At 43.6% G+C, this 26,253-nt stretch overlaps 1 protein-coding gene across 1 annotated transcript in view; it reads left to right on the forward strand.

The window, feature by feature from the left end:
* The first annotated feature begins 666 nt into the window (after nt 1-666).
* PRMT8 (protein arginine methyltransferase 8) overlaps nt 667-26,253 on the forward strand; it is a 65,508-nt gene continuing 39,921 nt past the window's right edge. Inside the window, exons 1-3 of the mRNA XM_042945535.1 lie at nt 667-712; nt 9,968-10,153; nt 23,728-23,883. Of these exons, the coding sequence (XP_042801469.1) occupies nt 695-712; nt 9,968-10,153; nt 23,728-23,883 (360 nt within the window). The 5' untranslated portion in view covers nt 667-694. The remainder of the gene's footprint in view (nt 713-9,967; nt 10,154-23,727; nt 23,884-26,253) is intronic.

The following is a 26,253-nucleotide window of genomic DNA, read 5'->3' on the forward strand; positions in this document are numbered from 1 at the left end:
TTCATAGGCATCACCGGGGGAACTTGTTAAATGTGCAGCTTGTTGTGTTTTATCCCCACAGGCTCTGAGGTCAGACCCAACAAATCCAATAGATTCCTTCCCAGCAGTTACTGATCCAGGAGACAGAGGGAGCAAAGCCATTTTGATGGCATGGGTCTGGGGTCGGGCCTGAGACCCATCCCAAGGTGGTTGATACATATTTTAACAGAGAAACACTGTCCTAAATCAGAGTCACCCAGATGGTTTCCTCAGAACATTAATTTCCAGAGATGTTTATAGATGTCTCAGAAAAAAAAAGATGTCACAAATAAATTTAGAAGCAAAAGACACCCTAACTCCCTCTTGGAGATTCACAATTCATTTTAGCAAATTAATGATTTAAAAGTACTGCAATTAAGAAATCTCTTTCAATTTTTCATATATACATATATTGAATCATTATGGTGTACCTTAAACTTACACATTATATGTCAATTATATCTCAGTAAAGCTGGAGAACAAAAAGAAAAAAAAATCTCTTTAGCTTGTTTGTCCAAACTTATTTGACCATGGAATCCCTTTTCTAGGAGTATCTATTCTGTGGAATACAATGTGGGAAAATGCAACTCTAGACCAGTGGAGCTCAAACTCTGTGATACATCAGAATCACATGGAGGCTTGTTGGAACAGATTGCTAAACCCTACCACAGAGATTATGATTCAGTGGTTTCTGGTAAGGGCTGAGAATTTGCATTTCTTACAAGTTCCCCGGAGATGCTGTTGCTAGTGGTCTGGGGACTAGACATTGAGAACCACTGCCCTAGACCCCTCTGTAAGTCCTGGCTCATTCAAGCGTCCTGCCAGGCCTCCTGGCAACGTTCCTCAGTACAAGGCATCCCCCCAGTGAGAGAATGGGGACTGAGAATAGTGGGTGACAGGACCCGAGGGAAGGCGAATCCAGAGAGAACAGTCTCAGAGGGAACTTGAATCTAAAGGAATAAAGCATGTGAAGATGGGCTCTACCAAGTTATAGTCAGGGACACTTTAAAACAGGAAGGTCCCAGTGGGACAGCAGCTGATACTCTGTGACGTGCATCAGTGCCTGACCTTGCCCCAGGGGGGTCTAGAGAAAGTATATGCCTTTAAAGAGAAAACTCTAGTGAGGGACATGAAGGTGACTGTTGACAAATATACAGACCAAGGCACCCTGGAGGGCCAGGAACAAGAAGACAACACTGTCTTGTAGGACCAGCAGCATCTAGATGTTTCTTCCCATCTCCCAGACTCACAAGTTTATGATTCCTAGGATGAGAAACCATGATCTGGGGCTATGTACTCTAGCATAGCACTTCCTTCTGGGGAGGCTCACTTTGACATTGCTTCGCTGGGAACCATCTTCAGCCCAGATGATAGGGAACATGGGTAGATATGAGGGTGGAACCAGGATTGTTTTTGGCCAAAGGCAGACACAAGAGCTATACATTTTTGGTGTGATCTTTGGTATGAATAGGAGAGGTCCACATGCCCACCAGAGCCCTTTCTGGCCTTGCTGCTGCCGGACTTTCTACCATTAGAATGTTCTCCTTTCAGTTAAATCTCTGGTCCCTATCTAAAGGCAGACACAGTGCTAGAAGAGCTCACTCTAGGCGATTACCTCATAGTCTTGTGAGTAAACATCAGGATGGAGAAAGAGTGTGAGGGTCTGAGGGTGACCCTGGGATAGCAGCCAGATGTGAGCATGGGCTAAAAGAAGCTGGGAGGGAGACAAAGGCATCTGGGAAGAAGGATGTAGTGTGGCCTGGCCAGGGAGTCACCCCACCTCCCACACCATCTTCTACCCACCCTGCAGTGACCCACCCTTTGCAGTCTGTCCACCACTCCCCCCCCATCCCGCCCCCATGGGACTTCAGGCCAGGCAGGCTGCTGCTAAGGACAGACGACTCAGGTTAGAAAAAGCTCTCTTGACATTTGGAAACAGAGCAGGATTTGGCTCCTCCAGTGGAGCCTCTTGTTCTCAGGAAAATCGTTTTTACAGCTTGGGCTGGTGCCAGTAAGAGCCATTTATAGCCCAATGGGCTTGGGTTAGCTTCAGCTGCCTGGTGCAGAAAGTGCTGGTTTCTCTCTGCCCCCTGCTGTCTAGCTTCCCCCTCCATATTCCTTCACCTCCATTCTCCTTCCTTAAGACCTCTTTCTCTTACCCCCTCTTTACCCTTTTTCTATTTTCTTGGAGATTCCAGTTCTGGGTTTACCTGTGTGACCCTAGACATATTCCTTTGCTTATGTGGACTTCAGCTTCTCCTTCTCTAAAATAGAACTTACTATTGGCTGCCTTTTGAATTCAGTTACCTTGGAGAGGTACCTACCTGTGCCTACCTTCACGGAACATTTTCTTCTTTTTAGTCATTGCCTTGTTGACCTTCTTTCTCTCCCCAGAACTGGGCGTGCTGTTTGGGCCAGCTTTGCCACCCATTTCTGAGGACAGAGCTCCTAGCAGTAGCTCAGTTAAGCTTGGTGTGACTGAACTGAGCTAACCACAGCATCGGTGTCAAAAGCATCAACTCTGGTGTCCAACAGATAATGGTTCATATCTTGGCTCTGTTACACCCCAGCCCTGGGCTCAGGCAATTGACTGAATTTTTTGAGTATCAGTTTCTTTGTAAATTTCAGTTATTCATTCAGTTATTATGAGGATTTTAAGATGTGGTATTTGTAAAGTGCTTAGCACACTGCCTGGTTCACACTGAGCCCTCAATCTATGTTAAGGATCATCATCATTATCATCACCTATCACTCACCCTTACTTTCAGATGGAAGTCGAGTTAGGTTAGGAAAAATAAAGGAAAAATAAAATCTCTCACTGAATCCCTACCCCTGCCTGTGGAAATCTTAGCCACCCTTTGAGGACCAGTTCAAATGCCACTTCTTCAGGAAACTATCCTTCTTTAAAAAAAAATTTTTTTTAAATGTTTATTTTTGAGAGAGAGAGAGAGAGAGAGAGCACAAGCGGGGCAGGGACAGAGCAAGAGGGGGACAGAAGTTCCAATGCAGGCTCCGCGTGCTGACAGCAGACAGCCTGATGCGGGGCTTGAACCCACAAACAGGGATATCATGACCTGAGCTGAAGTCAGATGCTTAAGTGACTGAGCCACCCAGGTGCACCAACTATCCTCCTTTTGATATACAGCTTTGGTGTTTCCTCCAGCTTTGGTGCTTCCACAACACTTTATCTTTTTTTTTAAAGTTTATTTATTTTTTTTGAGAGAGAGAGAGAGAGAGAGAGAAAGCACAAGTCAGGGAGGGGCAGAGAGAGAGGGAGAGAGAGAATCCCAAGCAGGTTCTGCACTGTCAGCACAGAGCCTGATGTGGGGCTCAAACTCATGAACCATGAGATCATGACAGGAGCCAAAGTGGGACATTTATCTGAGCCACCCAGGCACCCCAACCCTACATCTTATCTCAGCATTTAGTGGGGCCTGGACCCATTCATCCCAGTGGAATGGGGTGGACTAGGAAGATCATACTGGGGAGAAAAACTGCTGAAAACGCCCTAGGAAAGACCAGGCCTGGAGGCAGATCACAGTGTCTGAAGAGTCCCAATCAGCAGTTAGCACTAAGAGTACAAGGCAAAGTCACAAATCCTGATGGTGACAGGTGACTCTCAGCAGATTGGGAGAGCAGTTGGCATTAGGAAGCCTTCTGCAAAAGCAGTGCCCTGAGCCTAAGGCCCTTGGGAGGAGGTGGGAAAGCAAGGCAGGGCTTGCTGTATGCATTGCAGCACCAAACATCCCACTGCATCAAGGATAGAGACAGTGGTGCAGGAATGGTTACCAGCACCAGACATCAGGTCAGAGAAGGCAGGGCTGAAGCATAAGCCTCACACTGCAGGGCTAGAGGGGTTAAGATGTCTAGTGGGAAGGAACTTGGGCACAGGGAGAAAATTGGAGCTGTGACAGTCACAGCTGCAGAGAGACTGATATGCTGAGGCTGGGAGTCAGTCTGGCCACTGTCTCCTACTGTGATTCCCAACCCTAGTTTGCCCTCTCAGCCAGTATATACAAGATGATTTGAAGTTTGAAGGCTGCCTTCACCCAGAGCCTCTGGTTGGCCTATGGAGGAGTCAGGGCTTCTGACTTCCCAAATGAGCTCACCATGGTCCCCCAAGGCCCACCCCCTACATTACTCAATTCTTTCCAGGACACTGGAAGGTAGGCAGATGTGCCAAAGGCTGGGTTTTCTGAGCCCTTCCAAAGGACCTTTCTTTGTGGTGTAACCAACTTTAATAGCTTCCACAGACACACCTGGCTTCCTATGCTGGCTCCTATATGCCCATATGGGGACCTAGAGGGTTTGTATGCATCTCTGTTCTTTCACAAGACCTGCACAGTGCCTTGTTACAGCAGATGTTTGGTCAGTATTTATGGGATGTAAAACAACACCCCCATGTAGCTGAATGCCTAGAGATCATGGGCCACTGCTGTTTCCCACTCTTGGGACAGGGCACACCTATCAGATAATGGGATAGTGCAAGTCCCATATACGAGAGGCTGAGCTAGGCTGACAGCCTTTGGGACTAGGGACTGGTCCGTGGTGACCTCTTTGTCTTTATTGTTTGACCTGTGGTTATCGAGGTAAATGGCCCCCCAAATCCATTCACCACCTTGCTTCATGAATGCAATGCATGGTGCATGGTAGACACTTTTTGTAGGTTGGCAGATGAGAAAAAGGTTTTAGGAATCTTGTAGAAAAGGAAACCTTGGAGTCAGAGCTAGGAGTGCAGAAGGATCTTATCCTGATCATGTATGATGCTTGTACCAGCTAGGATTTTTTCTCTTCTTAATACCTTTACATAAAGATTGGAGTCAGCTTCATGCATGGAGCTTTCTTCAGCTTTAGAAGTGACTGCACAGCTTCCTAGGCATGGTGTCCTTCTGGGTAAGTGAGGCTAGATAGAGGTCATCTTTGCTTTGGTACCATTGACTGGTCACTGGAGTGTAATACTTGGATCGCACATCCTCAGATGAGGGCCAGTCACAGAAGTAACTCCTCCCTAAGCCTCTCTCCCCAGGTCCCCTGGTGCCTCCAAGGTCCTCAGAGAAGGAGGCTTCCAGCTTCTCTCCCCGAACTAACCTCATTCCCCTCTACCACCTTCCCTGGGGGGCTTTCTCAAGTGAACCCTTTAGCCTTTCTCTGAGCAGATGGTTTCCACCCAGAGTGTCAGCCTCAGCTTCTTTCCAGAGGTCTGGGATATTTTTTTTTTTTAACCAATATTATTACATTTTGCTGTTTTCAAAATAGTACGTGTCAATGGCATACATTTTTGAAAGTATAAACAAGTACAAGAAAGGAAAGAATTAACTGTTTGTAATCCAGAGCCCTGTCATAATTGCCGCCAATTCTGGTGCCTTCCTTGAATCTCCCCTCTTAACACACAGGCATAAGTTTTAATTTTAAAAATGTGATCACACTATTCTTCTCCCACTTGTTCTTCTCAGCCCACGGTTTATCGTGATCACATTTCTCTTATTAACCACTCTTCCACAATATTATAAGCAGCTGTATAGCATTCTGTTGTGTGGATGTACCACAGTTTACGTAAGCAGTTTTGTTTTGTGGAACCTCTAGATTGACTCCTATTTTTGTGTTGTCTGCCATGATTCTTTCCTTAGGATGAATTCCAAAAAAAGTAATTACTGGGTTTAAGGATTTGTGGCTTTTAAAGACTTTTAATGCATTTTTATCAAACTGCCTTCCAAAAAAAAATCCTCTCTAGAACTGTATGAAAGTACCTATTTTTCTGCAGCCCTTAAAAATGCAGTGTTTTAATAGTTTCTGGAGGAGTCAAGCTTGTTTGGTAATTAAAAGTTTTAACTTTTTGTTTTAATTTGAAGCTGCCTGATTTCTAGAGAGATTGAGGCAGAGAGAGGGAGACAGAATCCCAAGCAGGCTCTGTGCCATCAGCACAGAGTCCGATGCAGGGCTTGAACTCACGAATGTGGGATCATGACCTGAGCTGAAGTCAAAAGTTAGATGCTTAGCCGACGGATACACCCAGGTGCCCCTTCTTTTCTTTTTAAAAATTTTATTTGAGAGAGAGAGAGAGAGAGAGAGAGAGAGAGAATCCCAAGCAGACTTCAAACTCAGTGAAGAGTCTGATGTGGGGCTCGATTCCACAACCCTGGGATCATGACCTGAGCTGAAATCAGCCATTGGACACCCAACTGACTGAGCCACCCACGCACCCCTTGTGTTTATTTTCATTTGAATTGACTGGAAGATCCTTTGTCCAATGCTAAATGGAAGATGTTTGCCTTTCTCTTATAGGTTTATAAGAGCTCTCTGCATATTAAGGATATTCACTTTTGTCCATATATGTTAGACATGTACTTCTCAGCTTATCATTTGCCTTTCTATTTTACTTATATTTATTAACTGGAACTGCACTACTCTCTGCTTGCCTGACATCTTTTCTTAGATGACTCAATGATATTTCAAATTTCACAAATCCAAATGGAAACTCATTATCCCCCCCCATCCCACCTGCTCTTCCTGCTGACTTGCTTATTCCTGTTAATGTCGCCACCATTTTGCTAGTCACCCAGGCTTGAAATGTTGAAGCCATCTTGGGTTCCAACGTTTCTCTTTCCCCCATATCTCATCAGCTACCAACTCCTGTGGATTCTATTTCTGCAATTTCTCTGGCAGGCAGGCCCTCTAATACAACAGTGTTCAGGTTATCATTATTTCTTGACTGGACTTTGAAAATGGCCTCATAATATCATATGCCTCCCCAATCCCCAGATCCTTGATGTGACATTTCTCCTCCTTGCCCCGCCTGTACACTGCCACCACATTAATCTTCCTAAAGTAGAGCTCAAACATAGAACTCTCTGGTTACACACCACCAACAGCTCCCCATTGTCTTGTATTTAATTACAACCTCTTAGTCTGGCCTTAATTTCCTTTCAATGGAATCTCCCACTATTTTGGCCAAGTTGCTCCTCAAACAAGCATGCTGCTTTCCCACCCCTTTACATTTTTTTCAAGCTATCCCCTTCTCTCAGAATTCCCTCCCACCAGCTCCACCTACCAAAATCCATTCAGAAAGCACTCCACCTACCCCACTGCCTATCCCAAGCGCTTCTGATTTTTAAAATGGAAGTGAATTCTCTCTCTTTGAAACCCCTACGACAATTTGCTCAAGCTTCCCTTATAAAGCAAATCCTATTCTATCATCTAGTGGAGCCCTCAAAGGTCTTATATTCCTACCAGAAATCAGAGACCTTTGAGGGCACTCTTCTTATATGTCTGTTCTTCCACAGGACCTGCACAGTGCCTTGCTGCAGTCAATGCTCAGTAGGTATTTATGGAATGAAAAGCAACATCCCCAGGTAGCTGAATGCCTAGGGATTATGGGCCACTGCTGTTTCCCACCCCACTCCCAGCCTCCTGGGACAGGGTACACCTATCAGCTATGGGCAGAGTGCCAAGTCCCCTCTGCCAGAGGCTGAGCTACACTGACAGTCTTTGGGACCAAGGACTGGGCCACAGTCACCTCTTTGTCCTCATGATCTGTAGTCATTGAGGTGAAAGGCCATCAGATCCACTCATTCCTTTGCTTCATGAATGCAACGCATGGTGTGTGGTAGACTGTAAATTGGCAGCTGGGAAAAGAAATCTCACAGACCTCATGGAAAAGGGAAACTTCAAATCAGAGTTGAATGGCAGCTAAGGGGTGCCGGAGGCTCCTGGGACCCTGACCATGCATGCTGCCTGGACCAGCTAGGACTTTTTCTCTCTTTAATATATTTAAATAGAGTCAAGATTGGGGTCAGCTTCATGCACAGAGCCTTCTTTAGCTTTAGAGGTGACTCTGCAGCCAGCACGGGAGTATGCAATTGACACAGTCTATTTTTAGCCTCCCAGAGACCGTGACCAACATCCCAAGCTGAGGGTGGGCACACCTGCTGCATTCTAATGAAGCAGCCCCGATTGCCTCTGCCAGCCAGCCGGGATCTCGGCGACCTCAAATCTGATGTTGCTAAACTGGGAAGTCTGCTTATTTCCCAGAGGCTGTAGCCTAGATACACCAGGAAAATGGGACCATTACACTCCCCTGAGCTCACTGCCTTCCAGCCCAGGGCACAGGGCAGTCTTGGGGCTGTATGAACAGCATAATGAAGAGATGGAATCCCTTGGGTTTCTTGATCTTTCTCTGTCCTAGGGTCTCCCTATTTCCCTTGATGGGAAGAAGATTAGTAAGTCTGAGCTGATTCAGCTCACAAATGAGAAAATTGAGGCACAAAGCAGGGAAGTGTTTATGTAATCTGAATAATAATTATAATGGTAACAATAATAATAACAACAACAACAATAGAGCTTACTATTGCAAGGCAGTGTTCTAATGCTTCATGTACATGAACTCACTCAAACTTCTTGACCACTCTCTCAGATGGGTTTTGTCATGATCTCTATTTTATGGAGGAGGAGACTGAGGCCCAGTGATGACAAATGACTTCTAAAGGTCATTTGTCACCCACCAAACAGCAGGGCTGTGTTTCAAAGCCAGGCAGTGAGGCCCCAGGATTTACCATGACACCTGCCTCTCAAAATCTATTTTTAATTTTACTAGAGGCAGGATTGGGATCCAGGAGTCCCAGAAGACCAACTACTGGATAGTACTCCTTCTCTATTTTTAATTTTTATTTATTTTTAAATTAAATAAAGTTATTTTATTTTTGAGAGAGACGGCAGCGGGGGGGAGGGGCAGAGAGAGGGAGACACAGAATCCCAAGAAGCTAACAGCTGCTAACAGCATGGAGCCTGATATGGGGCTCGAACCCAAGACACTGTGAGATCATGACCTGAGCCGAAATCAAGAGTCGGACGTTCAACCGACTGAGCCACCCAGGTACCCCACTATTTTTTAAACTTCTGTCCTGCTTTGAAACCTTTGCTGTGCTGCTCACACACCTGGATTCCTACACTCCAGGGAGAGAAGGTTCTTCTCCTGGGATGACTACCCATCTGCAGTCAAGCTGAAATTTTGGGCCCCAAAGCTCCCTGAACTTCTTCTCTTTCTCCCCTTAGCCTATAGAGGAAGAGGGCCTGGCTGGTGATTGGCAGCTGCAATGGGGTATAGAGCCAGGCTGCATGGTGGGGCTGGGAACCCAGAAAGAACAGTGATTGGTTGTGTGCAGGCAAGAGGCCACCATCAGTGTGGGTATTCAAGCTCAGAGTAAACTTCGGCCAAAGTTCAGAATAAAGTTTACAGAAGCCAGGAGGGAAGACAAGAGGTGTGAGACCCCAGAACCTAAGATACCTGCCTCTGTTGGTGGGGAGGGAGGGCAAGTGCTGCCTGCTGGGGGAGAAGCCCAGAGACTCATCTAAGCATGCAGGTGGGACTCAGTTTAACAAACACCTATTATGTGCTAAGCCTTTTTATAAGCCCTTCACAAATACAACTATTTAATCCTCAGGATGATTCTAGGAGATGGGGATCATTTTATTTCCCTTTGAGAGATGGGGAAACCAAGCCACTGAGAGGTTAATAATTTTGCCTAAGATTGCATAGCTCAGAAGTGGCAGAGCTGGATTCAAGTTTCAGCAGACTGGCTCTGGAATCTACACTGCAGCCACCATGCTATGTGACGCTATACATCTTGCCCTTTAGTGAGTGTTCGCTATTCGCCTATTGTTGTCCTCATTTAGCAGATATGAAAACTAAGATCTGGGTCGGCTCAGGTCGCCTATTAAGAGATGGAATTAGGTTAAATGGACGTCTTTTTTTGGCTCCTCAGTAGCATGGCACCTCTCCATAAATCATGGCCCTCAGTGGGCCTTCCAGAAGGGTCCATTCGTCCCTTAGGAGTGGCTGCTGTGGCAGACTGGAACCCCTGGGCTCAGAGAGGGGAGGGAAGCAGGGGTGACATCTCAGAGGGCAAGAGCTGGTCTCCACTGCTGATGCCAGACCCTTTATTTTCCCCCTCAGGTGAGCAGTGCCCCCCCGCAGCCCCCTCAGCCCGTCGCCCCACCCAAGCCTGTGCAATGTGTCCATCATGTCTCCACGCAACCCAGCTGCCCAGGACGGGGCAAGATGTCCAAGCTGCTGAACCCAGAGGAGATGACCTCGAGAGATTATTACTTCGACTCCTACGCTCACTTTGGGATCCACGAGGTAAACCGTGAGGAGCTGGTGGCAGAACAGGGCAGCTCAGCCCTGCTGTTTCTTCATTGTCCTCTGAGGCAGCCTAATGTGTTCATCTGTCTACTGTCTTAAAGTGGGTTTTCCTAGTGGCTCAAGGCCCCTGGCCCTCCTTCCCTCCTGTGAGCCTCTCTGGGAGAGGGTCAGGGCCAGGCCCAGAGCAGGTGAGTAGCTGAAAGCATGTGTCTGTGTGTTTCTCAGCCAGAGAGCAAGGGGTGCTTAGGGTTTCTTTGTTTTATGGTCCAGCGCCTGTGTCTCTTCTTGACCCTAAGCTCAGGTGATCCAGGCGGACCGATGTCCTTGTTGTAAGTCCTGGCTCTGCAGGAGATGCTCTGTAGCTCGAGTCCTAGAGGCTGAGAGGACCTCCTGGAGGCCATGACATCAGTCTTTAGGCAGGCCTGAACATGAACCCTTAGGCCCTAGACCAATGAGCACCCCCAGGGGAAGAAATGCAGGAAGCTTCCTTGAAGACCTGGCCCAGGTCTGTTACCCTGATTGATTCTCAGGAAATTCTTGTGTCTAAATGCTTGCTTATACCACAGCAGGGAAGATTTATGTTAGCTGTAGAACAGAGCAGAGCTTCCTAACCAGAAACTTCCTGGCTGGGGTTGGGCCCCTGCCCCCATCACCTCCAGCATTTTCCTAAGCCAGTCAGGTTGCAGAGTGCTTACTCATTAACTGGGTGTTTATTCAGTGCCAGGCATTGTTCTAAGCACATTATACGTATCATTTCATTTAGTCCTCCTAAGAACCCTATGAAGAAAATATTTCTATTATCCCCTTACAGTATGAAGAAATAGTGAAAAAGGAATGAAGCCTTGCTTGCTTTGTAAATGCATTTTCAAATAAGTCTCAAAGTTTCTGTTTCAATCAGATGCTTCTGTAAGCCCTCCCTATATCAAAATGTCATTGCCAGACGAGTGTTTAAAAATAATAGCCAGCACTTTTTTCCTTTTTTTTTTTTTGAGTGCTTACAACATGCTGGGTGTTGTTCTGAGATTTTACATTATTGGCTCATTTATTCCTCAGGTCAGCCCTATGAAGTTGGTATTATTATTTGCCCCCAAATTATTTGTAATTATTTGTTTTTTAATAAGCAAAATCTTTATTATTTAGTATTTACCCCTTTTGTTTATGTTTTAACATCATATATTCCTTTAAAAAAAAAGCACATTGTTCTATATGCCACCCAGCCATCTACTTATAGAAGTAATACAAGTTCATTATAATGAACTTGAGGAATACAAGAAGATTATTAGTCCCCAGTTTATACATGAGGATGTGAGACCTTAAGAATCCAGATCAACTTACATTCCTGACTTCCTTTGCTTACAAGGTCACAAGCTAATAAATGGGAGAGCTAGAAATGAAACCTTCACATTTGGGGCCCAGGGCCTTCATTCAGAACTTCCATGCCATACAGACTTTAAAACAGGTCTTTCGTTCTTCCTGGAAATTTTGATTATTTTCCTGCTGGTTCCTTTGCAATTCCATGTGGAGATAGAGAGTGAAGGAAGTGTTCCTCAGTGAAACCTAGACTCAGGGACCTGGCCCATTCACCCGAGAGAGACTCAGGGTTTGGTCTCCCAGGAACTGCTGTCCACATAAAAGTGTTAGGCCTGGGGCCTGCAGGGGAGGAAGACTGGGTCCTGTGTGTGTTCTGGGAGTCCTGGCCCAGAAAGGCCTGGGCCAGCTGAGCCTGCCATTCTTGGTGGCTAAGATGTCATCTTTGGGCAGATAAGTGAGCTGCTGTACCTTCCCTGATCCTGTTCTCCATGCTGATGGGGGTTGGGGTGAGGTGGTGCACTGAGCCCTGTCCTAGGCCTGTGAGAAGTTTTGGGAGGCAGAAAGGGGGCATCTTCAAGAGTTCACCCTGTCTCTAATTCATGTGACAAATTCTAACAGGCGTGTGGCTCTGGATACCTATTTCAAGGCAGATTCCTAGGAAGAGATGCTAGTTCCCCAAAATGCCTCCCCTTGGGCTTGCCTGGAACTCCCCCCCACCCCATGAGAAACCAGCTAATTATGACATGTACCTGGTGCCTGTCCTTCCCCATCTTCAGGAGCCATTCCTCCAATGGAGCCTCCTGTGACTGACTTCTGGGACACCTCCATCTGAATGGCTGCATTCTTGCTGGGCCACAACTTTGGCTCCTAGGATGTGCTCTCCTGTGCTATGATTAATCTCTGTAATTCCTTCAGGAATTGCTTCCCCTGCCTCTAACCCAGGGCTTGATGCACTGTCTGATTTTGCTAATCTGATCACTCAGGTGATGTCTGGTTAGCACATCAATGGGCATACCAGAAAGTATGATATCCAGCAGGAGAAGACACCAAGGGTCATCGAATAAATACTATACCAGCTTTCCTCAATTTCATGTATTGATAGAAAAACCTAGTACATGAAACATTGGTAGAAAATTAGTACATGAACATATATAAGCATTGTCCAGATTGAGTTAATAAACATGGAGTAAATGACCTTCAGGTCATATATAACATTTCTTTCCTTAGTAACCTGACCTGGAATAGTTTTAGCAACACTTTGCATCTGGAAGTACTTCTGATGCTTAGCTCAACTGACACTACTAGATTAAATCCCTCCTACTGCTGCCATAGGCCATCTCTAGATCTGGCTTCTGGGGAAATGCAGAGGTCTTCAGTGTCAGGGTGGCTACCTAGGCTTCCTTCAACCTTGAGGCTTCCCTCCACCCTATTTGGTCTCCAAGATCATCTGGTATAAAAAAAAAAGTAGGGGGGGCATGTGGACGGACTCTTAACATTGTTCTTTGCAGAGACAGGGCCTGCTTGTTTCTCATTATCAAGCACCAGGGATCTCCGTTCTGTGCCAGACAGCTCGCGGTGATGCCTTTGCCTCCTCAGTCTGGACAAGACCCATACCTCACCATCCGGAGCCGAGCTGGCCGTTTGGCAGTCTTCTCCCATCATTAACAAGATGCTCACAGGGGCGGGCAGCAGCACCGCCAGCTTGCTGATTAATAGTGATCAGTGAGTGTTTAGGAAACATGGTGTGGGATGGATTGGGTTTGATTAGTCTGTGAATACGAACAAGAGGTGTCAAGTTTGGGAGAGGGCACTGCTTGGGGCTGGAGAGCACAGCAAGAGGTGATTCTGGATATTTCTATACTTCCATTCCATGGCCCCATCCAGCGATGACTCTGTACTCAGCCTCCAGAAGGAAGACTGTGGCATTCTGTCACAGGGTGTCTCTGAGAGGAATGGAATCTTGAACAGGAGAGGAAGTGACAAATGTGTGCCTACTGAGGCTTCTGTTCAGACGGGAGGAGGCCAGGACCATGACCTCCCAAATCTCAGCTCTGAATTCCCAGCATCTTTGACAGTTGGTCCTGGGCTTGGTTTCTCAGCAGCCGGAAGACTCCCTGCCAGTGGGGCTGTGTTCCCAGCCCCCAGCTCTGGATGCCCATCCCACTCCTGGCCAGCTCTCTTCTTTTGACAATCTTGCTGCAGGTTCTTTTGAAATAGATTCTTCAGGGCCTCATTTCCCAGCAATTAGTCAATGTGCTGTCATGTGTTTAATAGGCAGGAAACTGGGAGACAAAGGCATCCACAGCTGGGGGCTGGGAATTGTTTTCAACAAAGAGTGACATGCTCTTGTCTGAAATGTCTGGAGACTTCTTTGGGCTATTCTCTCCTAGGGATGATTAAAGCAGGGGTGGAGAAAAGGGAGAGAGTTTCCCTTTTGATGGGTCAATCAGGGGAAGCCTTGCTAAGTCACAACTCGTCTCCCAGGACTTGTACCTTTGGACCTAACTCCTGTGGTCTGGAGCCTTAGAGGGAAGAAGGGGTCAAAGAAGTGATGGAAGGCATTGAATCAAAGGTGGGATGCTGGGAACCTCTTCTTTAGCAACAACAGAATCTGCCGAAGTACTGGACCAATCTAATTCCAGCAGGGCAAGCACTAAGGACTTCCAGCTATGGCCATGATGACAAACCTCCAAAAACTTTGCCATTATTTTGCTTCCAATCCTCAACTACTGCTCACCCTCAACTGTTTCCTTGCATGGATAAAAATGGTGACAGCTGTCACAAACAGCCAGAACTAACACTTTTGTAACACTTACTACATTTATTTAATCATCACAACAACCCAATGAAGTAGGTACTGTTATCATTCCACCTTCAGCAGGGGAAATTGAGACAGGCTAAATGATGTTCTGGGTTAGGGAGCTCAAAAGCATGGGAGCTATGAGTTGAAGAAATAGATGTGAATCAATTTCTAAGACTGATAAAAACAACAACGAACCAGCAACCCTCTGTATTGATTTTCCCAAGCAATAAAACCACATCTGGAACAGCTACTGCAATTGGAATCTCCAGCTGATGATGTTTATGATAATCTACAGTCACTCTCCAAGATCTGCCTCTGTCTTCTGCACAGGCAAACAGGTCACTTAATTGGGGATGTGGGTCTCCTGGAATTGGTGTCCTGAACTAATGGGTCTCATGGAATTAGTGTCAGTTCAGAGCCAGGGTCCAATGATCCTCCAAAATTTGTTTATTTTCCTTTCTCCAATGCAGTCACACTGTACTGTGGTAATGGCTGCAGATCCTCTTGGTGAAGACTTGAAGAAAGATTAACAATATCCATTTTTGGCAATGTAACAAGGGTTTTCTTCATGGAACGTGGCCTTTCCTTCATTCAAGGGGTTCTGGTTCTGTTAACTGGCTCAAGTCTGGGAATCAATTGAGGGGCATGACTCTAGATTTTGGCAATTCAAAACAGACCTCTGTTCACTGGACCTATAATTTTTCTGCTTACACAGATCAAGTAAGAATTCAGTATGCTTCCCATTTATTTATTTTCTAGAGACACTATGATCTCTTTTCTAGAGACCTATGGCCAACACCACATATCTCTGAAATCAGACTGTTATGAATACTGCTTTGGCTCCAACCCCTTTGCTGTAACCACACCCACCTAGTATATGAAGTTAAGTGCTGTGGTTTGACCAGAGCCTCCCCAGAATCCCAGGTTGATATTATTCTTGTTGCATTTAGGGATTTAAGTTTGATGGTAGCAGTTACCATTGTAATTTATGACCTATAGGAAAGAGAAATCACAGAGGTCTTTAAGGTTGCTGGACTCCCTTTGCAAACTTATTTTTCATAGCTGTGATGAAAGGTCTGTTCTTTGGCTTTGGTGAGTAGGCCTCACATGACAAATACAGTCTAACATTCCAATCTTCTAAGCCTTTGGATACCTTCCTCTTCAACATATCAACGAAGTTCAGCATTTCAAATTTCATTTAGAGAAGGGTAACCCTAGGTCCATGTTTCAACTACCCAACTAAATCAACTGTTAGAGACATTCTAAGCCCCTCAAGCTAAAACAGTGAATACACAATTTCTGCTTAATGATCCTGTATCGATAAACTTGGCCCCATCCAACTTTATCCCTCCATGTTGATCCCACAGCCTTCATACACATCCCCATACATATTCCCCAGGATTCAATCTATATAAATGGGAAATATAATGTAGCTCTTTTGGTGTATATCATACCTCCTCATGAGTCACATTTTATACCTCACGCTTTGGGGTTTGCTTAGAGTTGAATCTTGTTATATGGTTAGCAGCAAAGAGGGCAGGGGTAGGTCCTGAGGAGAATCAGTAGTACCTTGCAAGCAACTACCTCAAGGTAGGCCAATATGGTTCTTCAGGGAAAGGAAAACTAAATCCCTCAGACAGGGTTGGAAGATACTTCTATTGGCAAAGAAGATTCTGTAATTTAGGAACTTCAGGCCCCGCTTTCATCATATGTTGTCTATGTGTTCCAATTCCAATTTTCAAGATCCTGTTCCTTCCCAACAGATGCCTCACTTTAACAAAAGAGGCCTTGCAAAGATGGGAATGCAATTTGTGTTGTAATCAGGTACTTGCAGGATTAGACTTTGGATTTAGGTTTTAGAAATCTTGGCTCTGGCAGGGGGCCTGGATGGCTCAGTTGGTTGAGCATCTGACTCTGATTCTCAGTTCAAATCTTGATCTCAGGGTCTTGAGTTTGAGCCCCATGTTGGGCTCCATGCTGGGCATGGAGCCTACTTAAAAAAAAAAAAGAAGAAGAAATCTTGATCCTGAACCTACATGAAATGTTTTTGTTTGTGTGTTTGTTTTTCCCAGAGAGGTCATAGAACCTTTCAGGTGCTATACTCAGACCCTGAGCTGTGAATTTAAACCTCTGAGGTCATTTTCTTTCTCCCAGTTTTTTAGAACAGTTAGTAACAACCAACCAACTAACCCACCCATTATACTTCTCATGTTAACTAAAATGTTCTAAGGAAGCAAATACTTGGTCAACCAGAATCTGGTTTCCATAGGTACTTTATTAGAGATATGTAAGTAAAATTTAAGTAACTCCTTTGCCATTTCATGTTATTGATGACAAGTGCCCTCCTTATCAATGGCAATAGGGTCATTAGTGCCTCTCTAACAGTTTCCAGAAAACTCAAAACCTATTCAGAGCACACATCCTTATATTCAGGAGATATTCTTAGTACCATATTCTGTATCAGTCAGAGTTCAACTATGGAAGTAGATCCAGTAGGAGATTATATATATATATATATATATATATATATATATATATATATATCTGTATACATATATGTATATATACGTATGGCTCATGTAATTGTGTAAGGCTATTGTCTCCATGTCTGATATGATGCTTGAGCTTGAAGTCCATAGGGCAGCTAGTCAGAAAGGAATATGAATGTAAAATAGGGGGAAATCAGGAGTAGCTAGAACCAATATTCACAAGCTTGAACCCTATGAGGACAGACCAAAAGACATGTCCATTCTATTGCCTTTGACTTCTGTGGTGGGCATATCCTACAGAGGCTGGGCATTTTATCATGAAGCTAAACACACACACCTGTCCCAGGAGACAAAGAAACTGAAGAAGGCCCAGCTTCTGCTTCATGCCAACAAAGCGAGTCAACACATCATCATTGACAAGTGTGCACTACAAAATGATTTCTGCCCCCTTCTACCTTCCAAATCTCATAAGAATCTTCTTTGGGACTCACTTTAGCTGGTGACATAGTAGAAAGAGAATTATGGAAATTCAGAGTAGCCTGGCCAAGGTGACACATTACAAAATTGTCATACACGTGTGCACAGAGCATTAAAAGCATCAGGCAAAATCTATAGGACTAGAGGGAGAAAAATACAAATCCCTAACCATGGTTAAAGATTTTTCTAAACACTTCTCTCTTGATAATTGATAGAACAAATAACCACACACAAAATTAGTAAGATGTAGAAATCTGAACAATTCAATCAAATAACTTGACCTACTTGGCTTTTGTAGATCATTGCATTCTCAAGGTAAAGAATACACACTTCTTTTAAATACACATTGAAACATTCACTAAGATAGATCCTATGCCAGGCAATAAACAAATCTTAACACATTACAAAAGATTGAAATCATGTAGAGTATGTTATTTTGATCATAATGAAATTGGAAACCAAAAACAATAAATTATCTAGAAAATCTCTAAATATTTGGAAATTAAGCAGCACTGAAAATAGGACCAGAGAAGAAATAACAAGAGAAATTAAGAAATAATTAAACTGGGGGCTTAGTGGTTTAAGTGTCCAACTTCAGCTCAGGTTATGATCTCATGGTTCGTGAGTTCAAGCCCTGCATCGGGCTCTGTGCTGACAGCTCAGAACCTGGAGCCTGTTTCAGATTCTGTGTCTCCCTTTCCCTCTGCCTCTCCCCCTCTCATGCTCTGTCTCTTTCTCAAAAATAAATAAACCTTATAAAAAATTTAAAAAAGAAAATAATGAAACTGAATGATAATGAAAATACAATGCCATGGACTGAATGTGTCCCTCAGTATTCATATGTTGAAATCTTAATCCCCAGGATATTGGTATTAGGAGGTAGGGCCTTTGGGAGGTAAGTAGGTCATGAAAGCGAAAGTGGAGCCCTCATGAATGGGATTAGTGTCCCTATAAGAGGAGACACGACACAAGAGTCCCAATAAGTTAAAGAAGAAGGCAGAAGAGTAAGGTCAGAGTTAGAGAATGAGATATGATGACAATGGAGGCAGAGGTTACACTGATGCAGTTGCTGGCTCTGAAGGTGCAAGGAACCATGAACCAAGGAATGCAGAGAGCTTCTAGAAGCTATGAAAGGCAAGGGGATGGATTCTTTCCTAGATCTTCCAGAAGGAACACAGCCCTGCCAGTACCTGACAAGTCCATGAGACCTGTATGAAACTTCTGACCTCCAGACTGTGTGATAACAAATCTGTGTTGTTTTAAATCACTAAGTTTTTGGTAATTTGTTACAGCAGCAATAGAAAACTAATACAGTCTCCTAAAAGTTCTGCTAAGGTTATTTTTTTGTTTGTCTGTTTTTTCCTCCATATTTAAATACTTATTTAATCTTTAAGTAATGTTTTAAATCCTGTGAGGTTATGGTCCAGCCTTATTGTCTTACAGATAGTTAGGCACTGCAGCATCATTTGTTAGATGATCTATCCTTCTCTCACCAAAATAAATTTACAAAGTATTCTTTGAAAAATACAAAGATATAGGAGGGCTTGCTTTTTCACTCTGCTCTCCACCATGTGAGGACACAAGGTAAAGATGGTCATCTGCAAACCATGAAGCAGGTCCTCACCAGACAATGGATCTGCTGCCTCCTTGACCTTGGACTTACTAGTCTCCAGAACTGTGAGAAATAAATGTTTGTTTTCTAAGCCACCCAGTCTATGGTATTTTGTTATAGCTAGAAACAGACACATGAAAATTTGTGGAATGTAATTAAAGCAAAACCTAGAGGGAAATTTATAACTTTAAATGCTTTCATTAGACAAAAATAAAGTGCAAAATCAATGGTCAAATCTTCCACTTTATGAAGCAGAGAAAACAAATAAAACCCAAGTAAGTTGAAAAAAAGCAAATAATAAAGATGAAAGCAGAAATCAGTGAGGTAGAAATAAAGCAATAGAGGAAATCAACAAAGCTAAAAGTTAGTTTTTGAGAAGACTAATTAAGTCAACAAGCTCTATTTAGACTAATCAAGAAAAAGATGAAATACAAATTATAATATAAATGAAGAAAAGGACATCATTATAGATCATATAGACATTCGACTGGTAATTTGAGAATATTATGACAATGTTATGCCCATAAATTTGATATCTTAGTTGAAATGGATACATTCATTAGAAAAACACTTTGTCAAAACTGATCTAAGAATGCATGGAAAACTAAAACTGTCCTGCATCTATTAAAAAATTGAATCTTCTGGGAAGCCTGGGTGGCTCAGTCAGTTAAGTGTCTGACTCTTGATTTTCGCTCAGGTCATGATCTTGCAGTTCATGTGATTGAGCCCCACATTGGACTACTCTGCACTGAGCTTGGAGCCTACTTGGGATTCTCTCTCTCTCTCTCTCTCTCTCTCTCTCTGTCTCTCCCCCTTTCTCCCTCTCTCTCTCCCTCTCTCTGTCCCTCCCCCACACATATGCTTGTGCTCTCTCTCTCTCTCTCAAAAATAAATAAACATTAAAAAAATGGGATCTTCCTACAAAAATGGCTCTAGGCTCAGATGGTTTTACTAGTGAATTATATGTCAAATATTTAAAGAAGAAAAATACCAATCTCACACAAGCTTTTTCAGAAAATACGTGAGGAGAGGACACTTTCTAACTTGTGTCATAAGCTCAGTCAGCATTCCTGATTACCAGAGAAGGTAAGAGAAAATTACAGATTAACATGTCTCATAAATATAATAGAAAAATCTGCAACAGAATATTAGTGAATAAAACCTAGCAATATTTAAAAACGATAATACATTATGACAAGATGTTGGTTCAACATTTGAAGACAATCTATGGAGGTCAATGCATTATCTGAATGAAGGAGAAAGGTCACATATCATTTTAATAAATGTAGAAAAAGCACGTGACAAAATTCAGTGCCAATCATGATAAAAGCTCTTAGCAAATTATAAATAGAACTTCTTCATCTGAAAAAAGACACTCATAGAAAGCTGACAGCTGACATTATACTCAGTGGTGACATTTATATATTATTGGAACAAAGATGCCGGCCTTCTATTTTATTGAATGTTTTACTTCATGGCAGTCCTTGCCAGTGCAGTAAAATAAGTAAAAAAAAAAAAAAAAAAAAAAAAAAAGACATATAGATAGGAAAAAAAGTAAAATTGTCTTCATTCACAAGTGACAAGATTTTTTTACATGGGAAAACAAAGGAATCTATGGAAAATCACACTAGAATTAGTATATGAAGGGAGCAAGTCTGCAAAATGCAAGGTCATATGTAGAGTGACATAAAACAATCAGAAAATAAAATTTTAGAAAATCATATACAGTACCATAAAATAAAAATAGTTGAGAATAAATTTAATGAAAGAAATGCAAGACTTCTAAAATCTGTAAAACATTGCAGAGAGAAATTAAAGAAGACCTAAATAAATGGAAGGCTGTATCAGTGTTCTTGGATTGTAAAACTCAATATTGCTAAGATATCAATTCTCTCCAAATTCATCTATAGATTCAATGCAATTCCAATCAACTCCAGGAGGCTGTTCTGTGTGAATTAATAAGCAGATTCTAAAATGTATATGGAAATGCATAAGATCTAAAAAAAAAAAACAAAAACAGAATAACCTTGTAAAATAACTAGGGCTCACACTACTTTATTTCTTTTTTTTTTTAATTAAACATTTTTTTAAGGTTTATTTTTGAGAGAGAGAGACAGAGTGTGAGCGAGGGAGGGGCAGAGAGAGAGGGAGACACAGAATCCGAAGCAGGGTCCAGGTTCTGAGCTGTCAGCACAGAGCCCAACATGGGACTCAAAGTCATGAACCATGGGATCATGACCTGAGCTGAAGTAGGACACTTAACCGACTGAGCCACCAGGTGCCCCACTACTTAATTTCAAAGTTAATATTAAGTTACAGAAATTGAGTTAGTTTTGAAATGGCTTATTAATGGAACAGATTAGAGAATGCACCAATATATAGTTAATTAAACTTTGACAAAGTTGGCAAGGTAATTCAATGGTGGAAATGATAGTCTATTCTATAAATGGTGCTTGCACCATCTATGTTGTGTAAAAAATGAACTCACACCCCTAATTTACACCACATAAAAAATTAATTTGACATGAATCATAGACCTAAAGGTAAAAGCCATAACTATAAAACTTCTGGAGGAAAACATAGGAGAATATTTTTGTGACCTTGGGATAGACAAAGATTAGACAAGACACAAATAATTCTAATCATTAAAAATTTAAAAAACACCTAAAACCTTAAAAATGTTTTAAAAAATAAAGAGGAGCACCTGGGTGGGTTTGTGGGTTCGAGCCCCGCGTCAGGCTCTGTGCTGATAGCTCAGAGCCTGGAGCCTGTTTTGGATTTTGTGTCTCCCTCTCTCTCTGCCCCTCCCCTGTTCACGCTCTGTCTCTGTCTCTCTCAAAAATAAATAAACATTAAAAAAATAAAAACAAAGCAACCTAAAAAGTTGGCTGTTGTCAAAACTAAAAACTGCTTTTCAAAGACAACATTAAGAAAACAAAAAACCCATCACAGATTGGAAGAAGATATTAACAACATGTATATCTGAAAAAAGATTTGTTTCCAGAATTATATAAATTCCTACAATTCAATAAGGAAAAGACAAATAGCTCTAGAAAAAAAAGTGGACAAAAGACTCAAATAGACACATCATAGAAGATCTATATGAATAGCCAATAAGCATATGAAAATTTACCTACATCAATAGGTATCAGGGAAATGCAATTAAAACTACAGTGAGATACCAGTTCATATCTACAAGAATGAATAAAATTTCAAAAAGGGATAATACTAAGTTATTGGCATATAGAACAGCTCGAGTGCTCATACATTGTTGGTAGGATCATGAACCGGAGCAACTATTTTGGAAAGCTGTTTGGCACTTTCTTATGAAATTAAACACCTACTAGTAAGCCCACTTCTAGGTATTTACTGAAGGAAAATGAATATATATCCTCAAAAATACTTATACAAGAATGTTTGTATCAGCCTTATTTGCAACTGTCCAAATAGTCATCAACAAATGAATGGATGTCCGTATAATGGAATGCTAGTCAATAACAAGAACAAGAAAAAAGAAACAAACCTTGGATATGTGCGCTAAAGTCAATGAATATCAAAAACCTTATGTTGAGCAAAGGAAGCCATACATACCATATGATTCAATTTATATGAAGGCAGAAGGAAGCTTTAGCGATAGAAGTTGGATGATTAGTCATCTGGATGGGGGTGGGGATTGACTGTCAAGGGGGATCAAGGACTTCCTAAGGGGAGGAAAATGTTCTATATCTTGATTATGGTAGCTGTCCCACAGGTGTATGTGAGTCAAAACTCTTACACCTAACCACGCATTTAAAATATGTGCTTTTTGGGGTGCCTGGGTGACTCAGTCGGTTAAGTGTCTGACTCTTGGTTTCAGCTCAGGTCATGAAGTCATGGTTAGTGAGTTCAAACCCTGTGTCAAGCTCCATGCTGCCAGTGCAGAGCCCGCTTGGGATTCTCTCTCTCTCCCTCTCTCTCTGCCCTTTCCATGCACTCTCCTCCCCCTCCTCCCAATAAATAAATAAACTTAAAAATAAAATAAAATAAAATAAAATAAAATAAAATAAAATAAAATAAAATAAAATAAAATATGTAGTATATGCAAGTTATACTAAAATTATACTATAATCCCAATATTACTGGTGATGAGTTAGTCAGAAGTGTTTGCTGATAGCTTGAACGGACAAAGATCCCGGCCTCACCACCATACACAGATGAATTATGTTCTCCTTAGGTTGGAGATAGTTGTAAAGGGTAACCTACTTTCTCTTTTACCACAAAATACTAGAATAATGGTAGATTAAGAAACACTTTCTATTCTTAAAAAAAATCAAACAAAGAAGTATGCACCTCCCACACACAAGCCACAAAAACACGCAAAACACAAACCTCCTCCAATAACCTGTTCATTGACAATTTTCTCACTGTGGCAGAACATTCTGCTTCAGGTTTAACTTAAATCCCTCAAGTTGCATTGCACTAATTTCTACTTTTGTTCTTTGGTAAATGGAAGCTTTCCCAGGGCTGGCCAGGAATTTCTTCTCTTACAGTACAAAATTATCTTTCTTGGGTAGTGTTTTAAAGCTGGAGACGTTTGTAATTGTGCAGGTAGCCCCTGGTCCAGCTGCCTTACAATACTCTCCTGCGACTCAGCTTAATTATGTCTTTGAGATTTTCATTTTTAAAGATTTTATTTTTAAGTAATCTCTACACCCAAAATGGGGCTCAAACTCACAACCCTGAGACCAAGAGTCGCATGCTCCGTTGACTGAGCCAGGCAGGCACCCCCAGCATTGAGATTCCTGAAAAATTGGCAGGACAGTCTTGGGGTCGATGACCTTGGTGTACTCCCAGGTGCCTTGAATACATTGACATTGCCTTTCCTTTCCTTCCATAACAGGAAATGCTGAAGGATGAGGTGCGGACACTCACCTACCGGAACTCCATGTATCACAACAAACATGTGTTCAAGGACAAAGTGGTGCTGGACGTTGGGAGTGGTACCGGGATCCTTTCCATGTTTGCTGCCAAAGCAGGGGCCAAGAAGGTGTTTGGGGTGAGCATGCCACACCCTCTCTCCTGTTGGCTTCTGTAGAGATAGCCCTTGCCTCCCACCTTCTCCTGTCCTCCCTACAAGTACAAGCCCAGGTCCACCCCTTGTTGGGGCCAATCCTTGAAGAGGAGTAGAGAAAAATCAAGTGTGACTCTCAGGAGGTGTGGCAAGATCCCACGACTCCCTATCATCCAGGCATTGCTCCTGGCCCCTTGCCCTGACAAATGCTGACATTTACAGAGGATTTTTGACTTTCTGAAAATCATTCTGGTGTTATCATTACCTTAGAGAACTTAGTCCTAGCATCAGCTTGAAAAGCAGTGCAGTGTGATTATACACGTGAGCTTTGCCTTGAATCTCTGCCTTTACAGTCATGAGATGTGTGACCATGGACAATTCACTTCTGTACCTCAGTTTCCCCATCTATTAAATGGTCATAATAACAACACCTTGCTCATGGGGTGATTGTGAAGAAGAAGTTGAGTTTAATACATATGTAAAGTGCTTTAGAACAGGGCTTAGCATATGACCAACACTCAATGTTTGATATTAATATAGTTAGGATAAGGCCCTAGCGGATAACAAGACAATCTCCTTTCTTTGTTCTTTGAAGGGCAAGTTGGTAGGTTTAAATTCTGCTCTGGCCACTGAGGTCTTCCAGATAGAAATGGAGGCTGACCCTCTGGAAGCTTCCCAGCCTTCCTCTGGCTGCCAACACAGTTGCACACGGACTGATGACAGGGAGGCTGAGGGTCTGGACCTGGGAAGAAACTGTGAAAAAGAAGAGCTCTGCACAGCTGGCTGATGTGTGAAAAATGCAGTGGGTCCAAGGCTGGAATATGAAAATTAATCTTGGTCCAAATTAAAGACACGCTACAGTCAAACTCCCAGCACGTGCACAAGATAGCTGTTTGCAGAGGCCCGTGGGAGCTGAGCAGCTTTTAGTACGGCTTTGTTCTCTGTGCTTTTAGCTGGTTGTCCTGCAGCCTGTGCTGACAACTCCAGGCCCCCAGGTTGACCAGAGCCCTCCAAAACCCCTTGCCACCCACCCCTACTTGGCCTCAGAGGCCGGCCCCTGAGTCCCCCAGCAGGGACAGCATTCCCCCTCGGCACCTGACTTGGACAGTGCCTGGGCTGCAGAGGGTCTTCTAGAAACCCGGGACATCCTCAAGGCATCTCTGCCACAGACCGAACTGGAAAAGCCATGATGTATTCAGCTGAGACACTTGTGATGAGGTGGGCCAATCCGGGTGCCTCAGGTCAAGTGCTGCCCTTCCCTACCTTCCAGCTTTCCTTCACTGGGCTGTCCTCACCAGGAAGGAGGCTTTCCAGAAAGGGACAGACTCCACTTCCTGTGATCACACAGCCTGGGGGTGGGACTTGATTCACCTAGCCATGCTACTGCTTTCCCTGCTAGCCCTGTCTCTGAGGCCTCGTCCTGGTCTGGGACACGGGTAGCCGAGGGCTGAGCAGGGAAAGGGTAGGGCTGCCCCTCACTGGCTTCCAAGTGGCCAGAGGCTCCAGCTAAGGAGCTGTCAGGAGACATCCACTCAGCGCTTTCCAGCTGTGGTGACTATCCCAACTGTCCCAGTCCGTCTGCCTCCTGATCTGTTGCTGTCACAGCCTTTATAAACAACTCCCACATGTAGCTGGACCTCTTTCCTGATGGCTCATTTCACAGTCTCTCCTGATCCAGGCTCCCCCTCTGCCCACTGCTCTTCTCCAGAGAGAGGGAGAGAAGGAGAGAGGGAGAAGGAGAGAGAAATAAGAGGGAGAGGGAGAGAGAGAAGGAGAGAAAGATGGAGAGGGGGCAGGAAAAGGGGGAGGGGGAGGGGGGAAGAGAGGGAGAGAGAAATAGGAGGGAGAGGGAAAGAGAGGAGAGAAAGAGGTAGGGGGGAGGAGGGAGAGAGAGAGAGAAAGAGAGAGAGAGAGAGAGAGAGAGAGAGAAAGAGAAGAACAGGGGAAAGGAAAGCAGGGGGCAGAAGATAGGAAAAGAGGAAGGAGGACTGTGAAGCTGCCAAGGTCCTAGGGCCTGGGGCCATCAGTGCTCTCAATTGTTCGCATGCTTTGGCTTATTTAATCCTCATGATGACCACATTAAACAGGGACTGTTTCCTCACTTATGAGGGAACTGAGGCATAGTTAGAGAGTGGCCAAGGCCTGATGTGAATCTAGGCCTCCTGCCTCCAGAACATGTGTTCTTCACCACGAAACCACGCAGCCTCTTGCAGATGGGTGCCAACGTGGCAAGGAGGGGGAAAGAATTGGAGGAGAGAAACACAGTCCCACAGAAAGTGGGATCAAAGGCCACAGGACCTCTTAGTCCAGGAAAGGGCCCATCCTCTTGGGCTCTGAGCCTGGCCTAGCTCTATC

This window comes from Panthera leo, chromosome B4 (assembly GCF_018350215.1).
Source record: "Panthera leo isolate Ple1 chromosome B4, P.leo_Ple1_pat1.1, whole genome shotgun sequence".
Classification (NCBI taxonomy): Eukaryota; Metazoa; Chordata; class Mammalia; order Carnivora; family Felidae; genus Panthera; species Panthera leo.